Raw genomic sequence first — 19,529 nt, 5'->3', positions numbered from 1 at the left:
AAGTAGTAGCACGTGTCGGATTGTTTGATTATTTAGAAAAATTTATTTGTTTATATTTTTAATTATATTTATATTTTGTATATATCAAATCAAAAAAATATTATAATATTATTCTAAATAATCTGTTATCGAAACACGTAGTCGGTTGTTCTGATGGATGGCACGGTTGACCAAAGGCATCCCACCAAATAGCTTTGGATGGCAAGGTTCCAAATAGCTTTGGACCAAGTGCTACCTCTAAGAAGAAAGAAACGCCAACCCACCACCGCAATACGCCACTCTACGCCTACACCAGCACTAACACTCTACTACGGACTACCACTGAACTACAGCTGCATCGCAAGCCAGTAATATGTCACCATCCCCCCAAATTCCTATTATTCTCCAAATTTCCCATTTTCAAACAAATGCATTATTTCTTTCATCTCACTTTGATAGGTTTAATTTTTTTTTCTTTTCATACAATTTGAAAAATGTTAGTCAAGTTTGTTAGAAGAGCAAATTTAACATACTCTCTTCCTGAAATATCCTTATATTAGTAAGACTAATTAACTTTACATTAAATAAGTTGGACTATACTCAATAATGACATACATTAAATAAGAGCGGCATTTAAAAAAAAGGATTAAAAACAAAAAAATCTCATGTAGTATACCTAATACACAAAAGAGCCTTCCGTGGTTTCAAAACATACAAAACGACACTTCATGTTTTAAACTAAATTGTAAACTAACAGAATTTGTTAAAATTAACGAAAATGATGGTCTCAACGGTTAAATTTACCGGATTCCGTTAAATTTACCATTAAGTTTAACGGATTCCGTTAAGTTTAGCGAATTCTATTAGTTTACAATTTAGTTCAAAACACGAGATGTCGTTTTGTATGTTTTGAAATCATTGAAGACTTTTTTTTATATTAGATATACCATAGAGGATTTTTTTGTTTTTATCCTAAAAAAATTACAAGTTAAAATGAACTATATAATTCAAGACAGATAAAAAATGAAACTATTAAAGTGAAACAAAAGGAATACTAATAAATGAATAATTTACAAATTACTAGTGTTACTGTACACCACACAAAAAAAAAAAAACGACGGTCGTACGCTACTATTTACTCTCCTGGTGTCCTAATTTCTTCCTATAATTCGCGGCCGATTCCCGACATAAGTAATTTTTGTTTCTTTGGGTGTTTTAAAAATTGAAACTATCGACCAAAATGTAAGCTCATTTTCATTTATTTTAATCAGTCCGTATCTATGAATTTATCTATTGATAATTCCCTATGTTGTTGGCACAAGGTCTCAATTATGTGAGTCGGGTTTTGTTTCTGGCATGAATTGAATTCTATGAGGTTTTGAATCTTTCATATTTCTACTAATACATGCTTTGTGTTGTTGGTACCTGGTTATTTCTGTTTGTTATCAAATTCATTTCTCGTGCGGTGTAGCAGCTGGCTGGCTGGGAGGGACTCCGGAGGAAAGTTTCTGAGTAAAATTTCAGAGCTAAATTCCATTCCGAAACGATGCCGGTCAACATGATTAACGATGCCGATGGATCACCCCGAGTTATACTGTCTGAACCTACCGGATCCACTGCCGAGGTTTCCGTCCTTTGCCTCATTCTTTTACTTCCTCCCCCGCCCCCTTCACAAAAAACCTCTTTTACTCCTTTTAATATCCTCCTCATTTTAGGAATCAAGGGATTACGATGAAAATTGTGGCCCGGTGTTCTAGTTGGATTTCGAACCACGATAAAATTTTACTCTAGGAAAAAATTGGTCCGTTGTCGGCACTGGGAGTATCTAAAACCGCGAAAACTCTTTTGTGTTTGCATTAGTTCGGCATCCGAAGCTGTTTGTGGTTGCTCTGATATCTTCTAGCGTAATCTGGGAGCTCGAGAGCTTGACTCTCCTTCTCTAGGTGTAACTCCCTCACAAATACTCAATTCCACTTAACCGCGTCTCCTGTTTCAGCATTTACAAAGTTACCCTATCCCCTATTTCAGCACTCACCAAACATATTTTCTCAGGGTATATGCATTGACTGACATGACATGCACGTAAGACCTCCTTATTTAGTTGTACTGCTGAGTGTTAGGTTAGGAGACCCGTTTTCATGGAAATAAATTCGTGGTTTTTGCAGTTTCTATCACCTAATTTAACGTATATGTGTTTTGTTTCAGGTGCTTCTCTATGGTGGGCAGGTTGTGTCATGGAAGAATGAAAGAAGGGAAGAACTTCTATTCGTAACCAAAAAGGTCAAGTTCTCATGCCAAACAGCTATAGCACATCTTTACTAACCATTAAAGCACTGTTCGGCATGCATCTCTGTAGCTAGAATGTGATTTTCCTTGTGGGTTTCTTTGAACACAAATGATCCTCCTGAGTGTGACATTAAACCTGTCACATACAATATAATCTGCCTCTGTTGGAAGAAAATAATTTTGTGGAACCTCTAATTGCCCTACTTATTTGCTTCCAAAGACAGGCAATTTTGGAGTATTTTTTGCCTATTATATTGAAATGGATCCCCTCTATTCTTTAGGCTCTTTGGAAACCATCTAAAGCCGTTAGGGGTGGAATACCCATCTACTTCCCTCAGGTTAGAAGCTAATGAAGTTTTCACGGCATCTTAGCTCAAGTGCCCCTTGGGCTTCTGCCTGCTTAATTCTTAAAATGGATCTTGTAGTTTGCAAATTTTGGTCCGCTGGAGCGTCATGGTTTTGCAAGGAACAGATTATGGTCACTGGACCCCTCTCCTTCGCCTCTGTCTCCAGCTAATAATCAGTCAACGGTGGATCTCATTCTGAGATGTACAGAAGATGACCTAAAAGCTTGGCCCCACAGGTAAGATGTGGAAGACGGAGTGTTTTCATGTTGTTATTGTAGTGGCAAGAATTTTTGTCTGTTGTTTGAACTCTTTACTTTTGTAGATTTGAGTTGCGGCTGCGGATTTCTCTCAGTGCTGGAAAACTCACTCTGATCCCTCGTGTGAGAAATACTGATAATAAGGCCTTCTCATTCACATTTGCTCTGCGCAACTACTTCTCTGTGTCTGATATCAGGTTTGCTTTGGTAAATCAGTAGTTTTTCCTTTTGCTTATTATTTGCATATTGACAGTCGATGCTGTAGTCCTCTTTCATCAGTTGACTCAAATTCTGAAACTCATGTCATCCTTGCTCATGTTTTAATGAATGATCTCTTGATTTTCCTGCATGGTAGCTAAGTTTGCAAGAAACATTACTATCGTTTTCAGATAGGTTGCATGATGCAGTTTGATTTGCAGTGAAGTGCGCATTGAGGGCTTGGAGACGCTTGACTACTTCGACAATTTGATGCAGAGACAGAGGTATACGGAGCAGGCTGATGCAATTACTTTTGATGGTGAGGTAAGTGGTTTGATGTTCCAAAGTTGCAGCCCTAGGCATTATACCTTGATTTTGAGGTGAGGGATAGGAGTTTGGTCATGATCAACTTTTGACATTAGTTTTAGATGTTTTGTTTTTAGATACAAACTTAGTTGGATCTGAAAATTAATACTTGGTATAGGTATATAGCTCTAGATACTTGTATATCTAAATAATGCCTGCTCTCAGATTATCATTCCATTACAAGCTTAGGTTGTGCCTTCATCACAGATTGACCGCGTTTATCTTAGCACGCCTACAAAAATTGCCATAATTGACCATGAGAAGAAGAGAACTTTTGTGCTACGTAAAGAAGGCATGGGAGATTCAGGTTTATATTGTTGTTGGAGAGTTTATCTCCTATCTTGGTATGATTTTAAGTGTTTCAGAGAAATTAGCTTATAATGTTGCTGGTTGGCTGCAGCTGTTTGGAACCCTTGGGACAAAAAAGCGAAGGCTCTACCAGATATGGGCGATGAGGATTTCAAAATTATGTTGTGTGTAGATTCTGCTGCTATAGAAACTCCTGTTACCTTGAAGCCCTTGGAAGAATGGAAGGGACGTCAAGAGCTGTCAGCTGTGTCCTCTAGTTATTGCAGTGGACAGCTTGATCCTCGAAAAGTCTTACATGGTTTCAGCTGATTATATCCATGATTTCTCCTGAGGTTCGCCTAGGACATGTACTGATTTTTTATATGCCATATGCGTTGGCTTTGCTTGATTGCAAACAACTGTTTCTTTTGTCGGATCCATAGAGTGAAGGAGTCACATCAAGCAGAGTGCTGCTTGTCATAGACTGAAAATACAATTCCAGTCACAGGTGGTTCAACGCCTTCCTCATCATGAATTTTATAATTGGGAGGAATGGTACGTTGCTGTTGTATGTAACTGGATCAACCGAACATGCTCGTCCTGTCTATTTGCCAGGAATGTCTCTTTGCTACTTTTATACTATTTTAATGGATTACTGATGTGCATAACTGTTTATGTAAGCGCTTCTTAAAATGTGCATACAATTAATCATGCACATTTATGACTCCATTCAGGGGGAAGGTAAAGAAAGAAATGGCTGCTTTTGAGTTATAATTGATACAAAGCAGCTCTTAAACAGTAACAATAACCATCATCTTTCTCGCGCTGCCTCTTATTTGTAAATTTATTCAGACACTAGAAAGGAACAGGTTTTATTGCTCAAGAACCTTGAAAGTGCTGAAAGTCATCTTTAGAAGAGATGGAGCAACGAGCTTCCAAACTTGTCCTTGGCTTCTTTGTCAAAAGGATCATCTCCCAGGTACAGGTACATGTAAGCCCTGCAGAGGAGCTCACTTTGAACGTTGCTGACAACCTCGCCCATCACTGCATTCACCAAAATGAAGTTTTCAGCCAAATTAGTTCTTGGATGAGCAGTATATGAAGCTGGAAAACTGCAACGGTTTGTAGTTCTTACCTTTTGTTTGTAGGATGTAACCTGGAAGCCTGGAGATCTCAATTTCCGAACCAGGTATGAGCTTGATATCATCTGATGCTTCACCCATGATCCTTCAATTAGAAGAAGATGCAAGAGGTTTAGAATTAGATTCTGAAGTAGTTTTGAGGGACAGCCTCTTAAAGTTGTGGGAGAGAAATTCAAGTTTCGAAACAATGAAAGAGAACACAGGGCCAAAAAAAAAAAAAAAAAAACAAGAGAGAGGAGGAGGATAGTGATGTTATGGGCAGAGTTGAGAGTACATTTTTGTCAGCTCTTCTTTCTTTCCGCCGGTGAGTTTCTTGATTGCAGCTCCTAGACCTTCATCGAAATTTTTACGCACCATGCTCATGGTAAGGCTTGAGAAGACTATGACCAAGCGCACAATCGTTCCGACATCACTATCAATAACCATGTGGTACATTTCCTTGGTCGGCTTGGCAGGTGCTTTTCCAATTTTGTCCCTAACAAGAGCTTTCAGTTGGTCATTGTCCGCATATATTCCTGCGAGTGGTGAGGCATGAGTTATTCATCGATCCATACAAATTTGGTTGTACCAAGCAAAATATTTGGACTTTCTTGACCAACTCTAAACATCGATTACCCAACATGAGATGAGCAATATTAGGACCGTCACCGACCATGCGCTGCAAATTTTCAGAAGAAAAAGCAAAGTTTTGAGAATGATACCAAATGCATAAATTTTGATTCCCAAGCCAAGCATGCTCTTCTTCCTCAAACCAACAGCTTCCAATTGCTTCCCATCGTTCAACTTAACTGGAAAAGAAACGCCCGTCTTTGGTTCAACTTCAACTGGCACGTCCGCTTCTTGCTCTTTGTGGCATTCGGGCTCCTTCTCTTCCCCAACTTTCTGGCTCTTTGCGTCGTCTGGATCTCCGGGTTCGTTTTTCTGCTGCATGTCTTTCGGTTTAGGTGCCTCACCGGTGGAAATTTTGGCCTCCGGCTCATCATTTGCTTTCTCCTCATTCGTTGCTGTCTTCAGAGCAAGGCCGGTGTTTGGTTCAATTTCAACCATCTCAGTCTTTGCAGTAACCTCATCAACTGCCGTCGGCATCTTCTTCGAAAGAAAATTGAGATTAGGATTGGAATTTAGCTGGTAAAAGGAGGAGGGGAGACTGTGTCTGCTATGACGTGGTGGGACGGACACAATGCAAGGTACTGCTGGGGTTTTATAAAGGAGAAATTCGAGGGGAGCTGCTGCTCATTTACTTTTTGCATGCCTTAGAAGTGAAGGACTTCATTGCTCTACTCTTGTGTGCGTTTTGGCCTCCGCCTCGGTATGAGCATTATGATAAGATCCAAGGCACATTGCTGCTTTTTTTTCTTTTTCTTTTTTTTTTTGGGGGGGTTTCTATCTGGTGGTGTCGGAGTAAATGCATTTTATCCATGAAATAACTCTGGGAAGTTTCTCTCTGCTGTTATTTTATCATGTCTCCTCGATCAACATGAAATGTGGAATTCTCGCAATTCAAGGAGCTATGAGTTTAACCTTATCAATAAAGATTAAGAGCTGATTATATGAGTACTGATGGGATCACAGGACCTCAAATTCTCCACTGCAGACGCTACAATTGGAACCTCAAGTGACAACGGGTGATCAGCTAGATTAGCACCCTGCACCCTCCATTAGACCCCCAAACAGAAAAAAAGGACAATGGGTAATCAGCTGGGTTATTGGGTGTTTTGGCTCTTTCTTTTAAGGGTCTACAATGAGACGATGTTGAACTTGTAACTAAGGCCCTGTTTGTGTTTTGAGTGAAAAACAGAAACTCTTATTATAAAGGGTAAATTTTTATCATTCATTTAAATCCTCGATTTATGTAGTTTTATTTTATTTAAGAAAAATTATAAATCTTAAATGGGCAAATGGAAAAAGGGGGAGATTGAAACTTTGAGAGTCCTTGCAATAATGTTTCTACCCGTTGAACTTGGTTCTAGTTTGTGTTTTTTTGGTAATTAAAGTTTGGGTGTCATGGATATGGATTTTGATCACCACCTCACATTGGGACATGCTTCCTAAAGTCATTTACAGGGATGTTTTACACCAACATAATTCTCACACTAGCAGCTGCAGGATTCAAACCACTAGGCCAATGGCTCAGTGGCCACCAGAGAGGGGTTTAACTCCCTTCTTGGGCTATAGATGAGGGTTCAAATCTCACCTGCAGCGAAAAAAATCTAAGGGTTGTGCCAGAGCACTTCCTTGATCTAGTTGGGTCTGTATACCCACTAGCCCCTTACAAAACACATGTAACTCGCTCATTGGGCTAACATGTTAGATAAGATAGGAGCCCAATCAATATCCAACAGGGCCTTCAAGGCGGGGAAATGAAAGTTTCTGTTTGATATGGGCCTCATATAACTCGTCTCGGATGGGTCCGGCCCATATAAAGGTCCAATCCCCATGGTAAAGGTGTCCTGCTGTACTACCATGCTGTGCCCTTCTTCACTTTACACTGGCTAGGAGGGAGAGACTAGGAAGGAAGAGATGACGGAGGAGGAACGGCGAGGAATAATAAACCAACAGCAACGGAGCCGAAAACGGAAGAGGGGGAAGCGTCACCGCCGAAAGCAGCAGGTGGCCGGCGATTCTCCTCCTCCTTCTCTCGAGCAGACCCTTAACGCTAATACTAAGAATCGGTCTTCTCCAGCTGCTGCTGTTGTTAAGTGCAATTCCAAAGCAAGAATCTTCTCGTCTTCGTTCCTCGACAAGGTATCTCCTTGGATTTCTCTCTCTGAATCGTTCGGGGGGTGGGGAGGAAGAGGGAAATATAATATGTCAGGCAAAAAAAACAGATGTATGGATATAATGGGAGTTATGGTTGTGGCTGCAGATGAAAGCGAAGTTATCAGGAGGACACTTTCGCATGATTAATGAGAAACTCTACACTTGCACGTAAGCTCCACTTCTGGCTCCTGCTGCTGCCGCTTTTCATTCGTGGACATAGTTGTTGAATATGCAAAAAAGGGGGGAAAAAAAGAAAAGAAAAAGGAAATTGCAGGTTCAAACAGGAAAAATAGTCAATTTAAGTTCTATAATTAGTTTTGGTGCTCTTAATTTTCTGTTGATTGTCCTTTTTTTCAAGAGTAAACATTCGTCTCTTTAGTACTACTCCCTATTTTGATCCCTGCTTTTGCAAATTTTGTTGCCTTTTGATTCGGTGATGCTTTTAAAAAAATCTACATGTACCAGAATTTATCAGCTTATTTCATTTTTCGTTTTCAATTTCTGTCTCCATATTATTATCTTAATCTATATCATGCATTAACTCGTGTGCAATTTTGGCTTTTTTTTTTCCCTTTTGAATTCCAGTGGACAGGAGGCATTCAACTATTTCAAAGAAGATCCGGCATTGTTCAATATGGTAAGACATGTTCCCTATTTCAACTATTTTGTAGGATTCCCATGTCTTTGCTTGCATATGCTCTTGTATAACCTACTGTATAATCATTTTATGTTGGTTTTTCAGTTCACAATTTTGATGCACCTCTAACTTCACGGCAGTCTCCTCTCAATTTAATTAGATATTACTAATTTAGTAGTCAGGCATGCTTTTTGGTATATCTTCAGCATCATTTTTGTTGTAGATCACTTTACTCATCTACAATGGTTTTCTTTCTTCTGGGATTTTTTTTTTTTTTTGTTTTTTACACTATTTTGGTTGATCTATGATGTTTTCTTCACCTGCATAAAGGCGCATCAGATGGGATGTTATTGAAAGTAGTTGTTTTATTGCATATTTTGATTTTCTGCAGCTTAACTTAGGCTTGATTACACGGCCAGTATCATGCAGGATATCAAGAACAAATGTCACATTGGCCTGAACAGCCAGTTAATGTAATCACAAAGTGGTTAAAGGATCACAGCCCATCTTTAATCGTTGCTGATTTTGGCTGTGGTAAGAATATAACTGGATTATACTAGTAATCATGATAAACTGTCAAAGTTCTTCAATTTGTTTATTTTTGATGATAAACAAAACTTTTTTTTATTCCAGGGGATGCATGTCTTGCAAGAAATGTTAAGAATAAAGTCTTCTCCCTTGATCTCATTTCCAAGGACTCATCAGTGATTGCTTGTGATATGTCGAATGTGGGTTTCGTTCAAAATCCTAAGAGTGGTTCTGGTGCTTACCTGATAATTTGGAGTTACATTAGGGTCTAGTTAGAATTACAGATCATTCTCTCAAAACAGTCTTTAGATTATAAAACATTGAGGGAGCTTGTTTTCTAATTTGTTGTATTCTTGCAGACTCCTCTTGATTCTTCATCCGTTGATGTTGCAGTATTTTGTCTCTCTTTGATGGGAACTAACTACTCAAGTTTTATTCTGGAAGCACACAGAGTTCTTAAGCCGCGGTATACATGCAACACTGTCTCTTTTCTTTCAAGTTTTGGAATGCCTGATTTTGTTTACATTTAGTTAATAATATGGGTGATCTTGATTTTTCTTCAGTGGGTGGCTTTTGATTGCAGAAGTGAAGAGCAGGTTTGACCCCAGTACCGGCGGAGCAGATCCAAACAAATTTTCAAAAGCAATATGCCAACTGGGATTCACCGCCTTGTCAAAGGTTTGTAGGAGTACTATTTTTGTACAATGTGATCTCTGACGTGAGTAACTAAGAATGTCTGGTGTCTTGCAGGACTTCTCCAACAAAATGTTTATACTGCTATACTTCAAGAAAAAGGTCTGCAATGTTTGTCATTACGTATCCTCTGGATGTGCATGTGAAGAAACGCTATGAAGAGATGGCAATATATGATTTTTTGTTTATTTCATTTTTTTGCAGGAAGACGAAAAGCTAAACGTAAATGAAATCAGATGGCCTGGACTGAAGCCATGTTTGTACAAGCGTCGATGAAGTGCGATGTGCTGCTGTTGAAAAGATAGCATGGAACCAATGAATCACCCATCGTGGCATCAACAGTTTCTAGACCCTTCTGTAATCCCAGAAAGTGTAGAATTTTAATATGCAGAAGTGTAGGACAGGCTGTAAAAAGAGGTTAGTTCTTCCAGATATTTACCCTTTTAGGGAGCTTATAGCCCATACCATATTTTAGTTCAAGTTATGTGTTTTATTGCTGGGAGGCTTATTTTGCTAATGGATATTTCTGTCTTGATCTTTATTTGAATCATTTTCTAATATGTGTTAAATGTGGTGCAATAAAAAATTGAAAATAATAAACTGCTTTTAATTGTTCAATAGAGAAATTGAAATTAAGAAACAGCCAAAAGCTCACTCATTTGTTTTTTAAACATCCCGAGAAGATATTAGAAAAGATTGGTTAATATCGTAGCGAACATAAGCCTTGTTTGGCAAGCAAGATTTTGACCAAGTTTGTTTGCTACAAGTTTTTTAATAATTTTAGCTATAGTAACATCAAAAAATTTCTCAAACTTTTTAAATGATGCACTTTAAAATATTCAAAAATTTACACACTTCAAATTTTTTTTTTTTATAAATGCTCAAAAAATTCACTTGACAAACGGGTCTAAATCAAACAAAAGCCCTGAAAATAATAGATCGGGGGATGAGGGATTGAAATAATATTTTAATTGGATGGAGAGGTGGGAAAGAGAAAGAGACAGAAATGGACAACAGAGAAAGAAGAAATCAAGTTTGACTAGAAATCAACTTTGGAACAAGAATAATAAATCTATTAATGCAATTAAGAAAATATGAAATTAAGAATCGATTATTGGAGCGTTAGAGATTAAACATTTTCTAATACATTCTATGGTGAAAGAAAATACACTTCCAATTGATTATTTTGAAAAAAGTTGCACAGAAAAAATTCCTAATAAGCAAAAATCTATTAGAAGACAAAAGGAACAAAAAATGTCCAAATAACCAACATATAATGAGCGATTGTAAAAATTGGGTTATTGACTTTGAATTGTCTAATTATAAAGAAATTGGATACGAATATATTTTCTTAATTTCTTAAATTAGAGAATAGATGAAACTGATTAGTAATTAACTGATTATATATATATATAGAGTTTTTCCAATTTTGTGGATCAGAGAATGGGCAACCTAAATTTTTAGTTAGAGAAACTTTTTATTTGCTTAAAAATAGCATTTTGAAAAATAAATAAATTGGAAAAGAGATAAGAATGGTAAAAAAAATCAGCACAGTAGATGAGTATTTTTGTGTCTCGAGAGGTTAAAAGTAACACAAAATTATAGGGAATAAATTGTGATTAACCCATATAAATATGAAAATGCAAGGACCGGTGGTCGCAGAAGTTTGATCACCAATCCATGAGACCAAGAGCGGTGAGTTAGTTGGGAAGCATGATGGTCCAACACTGGAAGGCTTTACCCAACCCACCGACTTCCGTCACAAGCTTCGTCCCCACAATTTTACCCAAAAAATAATAATAATAATAATAAAATGGAAGGAGATTATTATACAACAGCAAAAACTTGGGTAAGTTAGGTGTACGACCCCACTAGCGGACCCCAATTCACCACACGATCCATCGGAATTCAATACTCAGAAATCCTTCTTTTGGCTTCCTTCACCAAAGTCCATGAAAGAGATGAGTGAGGTCCTCTGATGCTTAATTTCCGATTTTTTCTTTTAATTTGTTCCCAAGTAATATCAACCAAAAATCTTAAAGAAAATGTTGTATGAATCCGTTCAAAACTCGTCGCCGGAGCCAATATTCGTATCAGAAATTCAGAATAATAATAAATAAATAATAAAGCTCTTAATTTCTCAAAGCAAATGAAGCCCGGTCGTTGAAATTTGGTTTTCCTTCCTTGGACAAATCATCTTGTGCCCAGCTCCAGAAGAGTGGAAAGAATCTGCCGTGTGATTTTGTGAGTTGGAATAGAAGAGGCCATTTGCTTGGAGCATGGGCAGGGTAGGCTCAAAAGAAAAGAGTCAAAAAAAAGCATAATGAGCACAGTAGCCGCCGGTGAAGACAGTCCAGGAAGAACACGTTTTTTCGCGACTAAACTAAAGTAGTGAAAAAGACTGCAACAGACTTCGGATTAGGAGCAATGAACGGCCCATGATGAGACAGATTATTATTACTACGTCTCAAGAATAGACTTTCCACTCAAGACTCCGGAAGAGCTAACGGAAGCTTTTGTCTGTGAAGGGACGTCATCATTATTGATTGAGTGGTCTCTTTTGGTTTGTTTTGTGAGGAGAAAGCAGAGTTGAGCTCAAGATACGAACACCGGACAAATAAAAACAAGAGAACCAACTAGTTGATACAGACGCAGCAAATTCTGGGCCATAGGGTCTACGGATGGGGCCGTAGACCGGGTACGGGTCTACTCAAGTAGTAGTACTCTATTGCCTTATCCGACAGACTTCAGTTGGCACTTTTGCCCTTTCTTTCCGCTCTTTATTTTATTATTGGACCACTGAGACTTTATAAATAAAGGCTCGAACGAGGGAGGTGGGGTCAATGGCCCACCGGCAACGGCAAGGCATCATCAATCATCCTCGTGCTAAATAAATCTCTTGTATTCACACGGTGATGCTCACAATTACTACTAGTTAGTAGTGATATTCCATTGCATGTTTCGATTTGATTAAATGTAAGAATTAAAAGAAGACTTGTGGTGATTGATGAATTAGGTAGTTATAATCAAATTTGGAATTTCCTTCTCTAATTTGAATATCTGGACAAATAATTATATCGGAATTTGGTTTAGAAAAACAGTTGGATCCTTCAATTTTTTAAATACTATAAACAAATTTTAAAAATACTTTAAAAGATATTCTAAAAAGTAGTCTAAATTTTTTTTAATATTTAAAAAATATCTCAAAATATATTTTAAAAACTCTACTACTCTTAAATATTTCAAAATATTTTCTAAAAATATCTCAAAATATACTCTAAAAACTCTCTGTTATTGTAAAATTTTTCAAAAACACCTCAAAAAACAGCTAATTCAAACGGATCTGCTCCGTGATTTACTAGAAAATAGATCGAAATTTACTGGGATAAACATTTTTAAATTACGGCAATCGTAAACAAGGAGACGACCCATACACAAATACCAATCAATAGAATTGAAGTGCTCTGGCATTTTCTTCAGCGTCGACTTGGACATCAATAATTTATTTCTTACTGATTTAACGGGTCCATATGTTTTCTTGTTTCCCCTTTCAATTTAGTTATTCTATTAAATAATTGTTGTTAATAAAAGATAATATTCAATTCAAATGGGAGGTTTGATTTGGTCAATGCGAAGGATTTTATTGGCACTTGGTGTTGGCAATTGACATTATTATTATTGTAATAGAATTGCAAAATTGCAAGCAACGGATTAGAGCAGAATGTTCAATCAATTTAATTGACCCTCCCCTCCATAAACGCATTAACGAGAGGATATTAAAGTTGACTGAGGAGACAGCGATAACGGAAACGCGGTGGCCAAGGGCAGACTTTTTTTATTTAAGTCAAGCTACTATACTATATTAAGTAATTGAATAACTTTTTTTCATATGCTGTTAGAATATAATTTTATACTAACTAATAGGTTTAAATCATGACACATAATATGAATTGGAAATTTTTGAATTTTAAATCATACAAATGTCGCATACATTTAAAGCTATTAATATTAAAAAATATTACCATACTATCAATATATAAAAAGTTAATTTTAAATAATTTATGTTAGTAGCAATAGTCTGTTCTCTCTCTCTCTTTGTGGACGCGGATGCAATGCATAAATTGTCTTTTGTTGACTAATACTGGTAGACTACCAAAAATTCCAATTCAAAACAAAATGCCAAAAACATTAATTCTATCCCCAAATTAAAATGCAAAACAATTGCTTCGGTTTAGGAGACCAGAGATTATTACTACCACTTAACAATTAATGACTCCGGTGACCCAGAGTTTCAAACCAACCCCAAAATCACATTATTATTATTATTATGAGTATATTTTATATACACTGTTGTTGTTGTGTATATTATTATGATTGGATATACGATACATATATAATATTTGAGTTTTAAATTCAAATTCAGTTTATGCGTCATACATCATTAAATGATGCAAGTATATACACTGTTAATATATAGAAGATTAATTCTATTACTATTGTAAAACTTAAAAGACTCATAAGAACACAAACCAACAACAAAAGAAAACTGCCACCGAATATGATTACTGTTTACTCCTAAGTATTGTAGTATTGAATTACTATGACGGGTCAGTTAAAAACAAAAGAAAAAAAAGGTTATACAGCACAGGGAGTAGCAGCAGTAGTTCAAAAGAGTGGTTAGTTAGCGGTATTTTACTGGAAAAAAGGCAGAAAATAAAAAATAAAAAAATTTGGCCGTCATTATCAGTTGTGGAGCGGTACTGTCCCTTGTGGAGGATCCATTTCCATGTGCAAGTACAATAATTTTAGTTTAACTCCGAAGTAAGAATACCCCGTATCATTACCCCGACCCAAAATAATTAGGACATGATAAATTTATTCAGCGGCATCTTGTTTTCTACCCATTCTAACCTTGATTGTCTCCCTTCCTCTTGTTTCTGTAGTCTGTACATATTCTGGACTCCATAAAATAATTCCAAAAGACAAAAATAATAGAGCTCTTCTGACATAGACTCAATTTCCGCCGCGGCTTTATCTTTGCAGATCAAGAATACACGAGAGGAAAAAAAATAGTAGTACTACTACTACGCGGTGACAAAAAAAGCTTAAATAAACTCTCAAAAGTCTTACTCCTCTTGCCACTAAAAGACTACTGATCTGTATTCTTTAATTCTCCGTGCTCATTGGAGGATTTTTTCGCTGATTCTTTAGTACTCTTATCATTCCCAACATATTATTGTTGATGTTTTCTGCTTCTTGACAGATTTTTTTTTGAGTTGTTGAAGTCGATAATCGTGGGATTATTATTGCTAGTGTTGGATGCAATTAATCCCAGAGCATGAAGTTGGGATGTTTGTCTCAGATATGGTGATGTACTGATTTTATATGTTTGTTCATTTGGGTTCTTTCAAGACGAGTGAACAATTCTAAAGTTTCAATCTTTGCTATTGGTAATAGTTAGCTGTTTTAGTTCGTTTAGCCGGAATCTCGGATATATATTAAGAAAGGGTGAAAATGGGAGATGGGTATTACTCGGTGGGAGAATTCAGTTTGGACCCAAAATGGTTGATTGATCCGAAGCTTCTTTTTGTTGGTCCGAAGATTGGAGAAGGTGCTCATGCCAAAGTCTACGAGGGAAAGTAAGTTTACTCACTAAAATCCCCTTTAGTCACTTTTCAGATTCACTTAATCTTGATCTTCCAGGTTTCGATGATAGTTGCTCCTTTTTTTTTTTATTATTAAATATTCGGGGTATAAACACATCTATATACGATAGATTTCACACGATTTACTGTGGGGAGGGCTTGTTTTTACTAATATATCACAGTAATTTTTAGCGAGAAACGTTGAACATTGATGGATTGTAGTTCATTCTCATTTGTCGGATTTTAAAAATATTTTCAGATATAAAAACCAGAATGTTGCTATCAAAGTTCACAAAGGGGAGACACCAGAGGAGATTGCCAAGAGGGACGCCCGATTTGCGAGAGAGGTTGCCATGTTATCTAGAGTCCAACATAAGAACTTAGTGAAGGTTCATATACCATTTTACCAACTTTAGCTTATTAAAAGAATTTATCTTGGATCAACTGCTAGATGGCTGATTTTTAGTTGTACACCGACCTAATGATGTGCTATTTTGAGTCTTTACAGTTTATTGGAGCTTGCAAAGAGCCTGTCATGGTGATTGTAACTGAACTTCTTCTTGGTGGGACACTAAGGAAATACTTGCTTGATTTGCGCCCAAGATGCTTGGATACGCGCGTTGCAATGGGGTTTGCACTTGATATAGCTCGTGCCATGGAATGTTTACACTCTCATGGGATCATACATCGCGATTTAAAACCTGGTAGTCATCAGTTACACTTTAGTTTGAGTTTTTTTATACAAATTTAGCCAGTGTAGATGCTTATTTAAAATTTTCTTTTGCCATACCATTGTCTTAGAAGTTCATCTCCTCCTACTTCTTGAATAGCCAGTTTTGCCTGTTTTTCTGATGCACATAGAATGATTTGTCATTTGGGTAAAAAGTGCTAGCATAAGCTTCAATGGCTAGAATCACATTGAATGATCAGCATTAGGTTTTGTTCGAGGATTCCTGCTAATTGAGAAGCTCAACATGAGAATCTGTTTATGCAATTTGATGAGTGGTGGGGACATATTATACTTTGAGGACTTTATTCTGCTTTTATGGTTTGTTGAGGGAAACTAATCAGTTCAGTTTTGGCTCTTCAAAGTCGTCTGCCACTAGGATGACTGTCTGTCCTCACTGTCGCAACTCTTTCCTTAATGGAGGATGCTTGGAGCATGTCTCCAAACATTGATTCATTCATGCCATCTGAAGATCTTTGTCCATTTTGTCAAATTGAAGGTAAGGGTCAGGGTTGAGTTCTGCTGACATCCTCATATCATAGGTGGGTTTGGGTAATTAAGGATTTGGTGTGCAGGCTGTGAAGAACAAATATTATACTCTATCCTGTCTATCAAATTGTACTCTACCTCATTGAAGTGTTTCCACTAAAGGTGCTAAACTTTCTGAGTTAGAAGAATTAGGACGCTACTATTAGTTCAACATTCTATCTCACTGTTGGACATTTTTCTTTTGGGTCTATGAGTAATGGACCAAATGGTAATCATGCATATTTTCTTATGTGTTCAACCTAGTCTTGTACAGGTGAAAATGTTGAAAGTGTTCCAAAATGACAAATTATCTTGAGAGTTTCATCGTTTTATATCTTTGCTATCGAGGGATATATTGTTAGAGACAAATATGTTGATTTACATCTTACAGCCGGTTTCTTGGCCGCCTTCTCTTTATCTTTCTTGATTGCTTTCTCATTAATTTTGCATGCTCATATGAAACTATTTGAGAAAAAGCTTGATAATCTGGTTGTCTGCTGTCCAGAAAACTTGCTCCTGACAGCGGATCGTAAAACTGTTAAACTGGCTGATTTTGGCTTGGCAAGAGAGGAGTCATTGACAGAGATGATGACTGCTGAGACTGGAACTTATCGCTGGATGGCTCCAGAGGTATTTGGATGGACCATTAAGCTTTTACTTCTATTCCTTTTTATTTGTCTATAGTCATTTATTTATTTTTATTTTTTGCTTTTTTAAATTTTCATCTTTAATTAGGCAGCATGTAAGATGAATTACAGTCTCTTTTTCCTTTTTGAATTATAGCTTTACAGCACAGTCACATTGAGGCATGGAGAGAAAAAGCATTATAACCACAAGGTGGATGCTTATAGTTTTGCAATTGTGCTTTGGGAACTTATCCTCAACAAGTTGCCATTCGAAGGAATGTCAAATCTGCAGGCAGCTTATGCTGCAGCTTTCAAGGTAATTCTTGTTTTAACATTTTGGAAGTTACACACTCCTTGAGATTTATCATATCAATCGCAACCTCTTGTTTCTTCTGTTCTGAATTACATCAAAATTCACTGTAGTTCTATTTCATGTTATGTGTATATGCTTCCTGTTTGCGACATTATTAGAAGCTGTTGACAGTAAAAAACAATTATTTGCAATTCTTAGACGACGCAACCAGGGTAGTTAGTATAAAAAATTTATATATAAGGGCAGATTTCATTTGCCATAATAGCTCATAAGGAAGGTTCTTGTAATTTCAGAAACAACAGAGAGTACTTGTAATTATGAGAGACCTAAGGGGAGATCAAAGATCATTGACATTAAACCAAAGTTTTCAGTACTTACTATGTCTTCTTTATTTGATTTGATTTGATTTTTTGTTTTAGCTGTTACTTCCTTTGGGACAAGGGAGAGGGAGAGAAATTCAGTCTCATAGTTTTTGCCGATTGCCACGTCAAGAGATATTGATATGAATCAAACTTAATCACTTCCTCATCTTTGCCAAGAGTTAAAATAAGCTTGGAAACATTGCACTTCTATGTAATTATTGAATTCCTTTAAGATTTTAGAGCAATTTGTTTGCTGACACCATAGAAACTTGATACCTGTTTTGCTAAAATTTGCTATATATGAGAACTGACGAGGAAGCTTTGGATCTTTATGTGGGAAATTGTTAACTACTGGAATTGAACATATGCTAGTACCATTTAATATAACACTACTGCCAAAAGCCACTGATTAATACTGAAATTGTAGCGAGTTGTTTTAAAGGAGCAGTAGTTTCAGAATTGAATGCATAACAGTACAGGGAAGAGGGTTAGAAATTGGCATGTGCTGCATTTAGCAATTAAGATGCTCTCTCGTTTATATGTTTGTTGTTCGCCCGAAACCTGTTAATGGGGGAAATATTAAGATCGAAAATTTTGTGTGCACGCCGAAATGTTGGATAAAATCCATTTGGACATCTGGTTTCAGAATGTGAGGCCAAGTGCTGATGATCTTCCGGGGGATTTGCCTTCAATTGTGACTTCATGTTGGGAAGAGGATCCCAATGCCCGGCCTAACTTCACTCAAATAATACAAATGCTTCTGCATTATCTGTCAACAATTTCACCACCAGAACCTGTCATACCAGCCCGGATTTTCACTTCTGAGAATGCTATCTTGCCACCAGAGTCTCCAGGCACTAGCTCCTTGATGGCAAAAAGGGACGACGCTGGAGAAACCCCAAAGACCGCGATGGATGGCAAGCCAAGAGGTTTGTTCTTCTGTTTTGACCAGTGCTGCTAATTTTGGGAGATGGTGACGTTTTGGTTTGAAGCAGTACAAAGGCTTCAACTATCCCATCGACCGGAAAAGCCGAGGTGAACTTGTAGCCACAAATGTTAAATAGCATATATTCACAGATTATGCCAGTTTGACTCAAAACTAGTTTAGATGCTAGGTAGACTTGCCATGTAAGTTTAATGTTGCTGCCGAAGGTGCATGACAACATACCCCTTTTAACATATTATTATTGATTGGTTCTGACTAAAATGCTGAATGCTTCTTCTAGATATGGAGTCGGGGTCGCTGTGATGTGATGTGATGTGATGTGGTTGTAAAATAAGGTCATCCAAAGGCCTCTACCTCCATTATTTTATATATGAACTACAATATGACACTATAAAATTGGGTTGCAATACAATCCATGCAGGCAGGAGGGCAGCTTCCAAAGAGGTTTTTTAGCTACCGGGAACTTGAGCCTCGCCATCAGCTGCTGCCTATTGGATTTTCTAGTGCTGCTTTCTCCATCCTATCATAGTCCTAAACTATTTTACGGCAACTTTTGTAAATGAATGTCGAACCTGTTCTTGTAAACAAAGTATCCAGGATGCTAAAAGATTTTCAACAAAATTGATTGCATTTTGAAGTTGCCATTCATTATTATTTTTCTTTGTGATTTTATTTTATTTTTTTGGTTTTTGGGGACCGTCTTCGTTCGGGATAGTGAAGGAGCGTTAAAGACTTGAAACAGCGTAATGTAAATGGTGGTAGCAGCTGCTCATTACAACCACTACACTGTTACGATACAATGCTTATGGAAGGAGAGGATTTACGGAGAGTAGCGTTTATGAAATGGCCTTCGCCAACAATCCGAGAAAATGAAATGGCCTTCCAGAGCGGAGCTGAGTCA

At 37.1% G+C, this 19,529-nt stretch overlaps 4 protein-coding genes across 17 annotated transcripts; 3 read left to right on the top strand and 1 right to left on the bottom strand.

Annotated features, from left to right (window-relative positions):
* Positions 1-1,069: 1,069 nt before the first annotated feature.
* LOC140007581 (putative glucose-6-phosphate 1-epimerase) lies at positions 1,070-4,380 on the top strand. 10 transcript variants are annotated; one of them, XM_072050299.1, is made up of 9 exons: positions 1,070-1,221; positions 1,454-1,603; positions 2,185-2,259; positions 2,547-2,603; positions 2,691-2,848; positions 2,935-3,066; positions 3,289-3,391; positions 3,641-3,740; positions 3,834-4,380. In XM_072050299.1, the coding sequence occupies exons 2-9, from the start codon at positions 1,526-1,528 to the stop codon at positions 4,049-4,051; spliced, it is 921 nt and encodes a 306-aa protein (XP_071906400.1). In that variant the 5' UTR covers positions 1,070-1,221; positions 1,454-1,525; the 3' UTR covers positions 4,052-4,380. The 10 variants fall into 10 exon arrangements, with proteins under 10 accessions (XP_071906400.1, XP_071906398.1, XP_071906399.1 ...); XM_072050297.1 differs by having other exon boundaries at positions 3,623-3,740; XM_072050298.1 differs by having other exon boundaries at positions 3,277-3,391.
* Positions 4,381-4,467: 87 nt separating this feature from the next.
* LOC113722985 (chalcone isomerase-like protein 1) lies at positions 4,468-6,544 on the bottom strand. The gene is made up of 4 exons (XM_027246234.2): positions 5,565-6,544; positions 5,138-5,378; positions 4,857-4,948; positions 4,468-4,765 (listed from the first exon to the last, which is right to left on the bottom strand). The coding sequence occupies exons 1-4, from the start codon at positions 5,947-5,949 to the stop codon at positions 4,632-4,634; spliced, it is 852 nt and encodes a 283-aa protein (XP_027102035.2). The 5' UTR covers positions 5,950-6,544; the 3' UTR covers positions 4,468-4,631.
* A 781-nt stretch (positions 6,545-7,325) lies between these two features.
* Positions 7,326-10,028, top strand: LOC113722982 (ribosomal RNA-processing protein 8). 2 transcript variants are annotated; one of them, XM_027246229.2, is made up of 9 exons: positions 7,326-7,608; positions 7,730-7,791; positions 8,209-8,260; positions 8,680-8,794; positions 8,894-8,988; positions 9,148-9,254; positions 9,352-9,466; positions 9,539-9,583; positions 9,686-10,028. In XM_027246229.2, the coding sequence occupies exons 1-9, from the start codon at positions 7,384-7,386 to the stop codon at positions 9,755-9,757; spliced, it is 888 nt and encodes a 295-aa protein (XP_027102030.2). In that variant the 5' UTR covers positions 7,326-7,383; the 3' UTR covers positions 9,758-10,028. The 2 variants fall into 2 exon arrangements, with proteins under 2 accessions (XP_027102030.2, XP_071906402.1); XM_072050301.1 differs by lacking the exons at positions 8,680-8,794; positions 8,894-8,988.
* Positions 10,029-14,315: 4,287 nt separating this feature from the next.
* Positions 14,316-19,258, top strand: LOC140007580 (serine/threonine-protein kinase STY13-like). 4 transcript variants are annotated; one of them, XR_011814875.1, is made up of 8 exons: positions 14,316-15,120; positions 15,386-15,515; positions 15,635-15,830; positions 16,887-17,011; positions 17,165-17,323; positions 18,329-18,717; positions 18,909-18,963; positions 19,050-19,258. XR_011814875.1 is itself a non-coding variant. In XM_072050290.1 (7 exons), exons 2-7 carry the CDS (start codon positions 14,996-14,998, stop codon positions 18,641-18,643), a joined length of 1,050 nt encoding a protein of 349 aa, XP_071906391.1. In that variant the 5' UTR covers positions 14,317-14,848; positions 14,939-14,995; the 3' UTR covers positions 18,644-18,907. The 4 variants fall into 4 exon arrangements, 2 of the variants coding, with proteins under 2 accessions (XP_071906391.1, XP_071906390.1); XR_011814874.1 differs by having other exon boundaries at positions 18,909-19,258; XM_072050290.1 differs by lacking the exons at positions 18,909-18,963; positions 19,050-19,258 and having other exon boundaries at positions 14,317-14,848; positions 14,939-15,120; positions 18,329-18,907.
* The last annotated feature ends 271 nt before the right edge of the window (positions 19,259-19,529 follow it).

Source organism: Coffea arabica, chromosome 5c, assembly GCF_036785885.1.
Source record: "Coffea arabica cultivar ET-39 chromosome 5c, Coffea Arabica ET-39 HiFi, whole genome shotgun sequence".
NCBI classification, from domain to species: Eukaryota; Viridiplantae; Streptophyta; class Magnoliopsida; order Gentianales; family Rubiaceae; genus Coffea; species Coffea arabica.
Note: the sequence above shows the minus strand (reverse complement) of the source record. Positions and strands in the feature narration are given on the sequence as shown.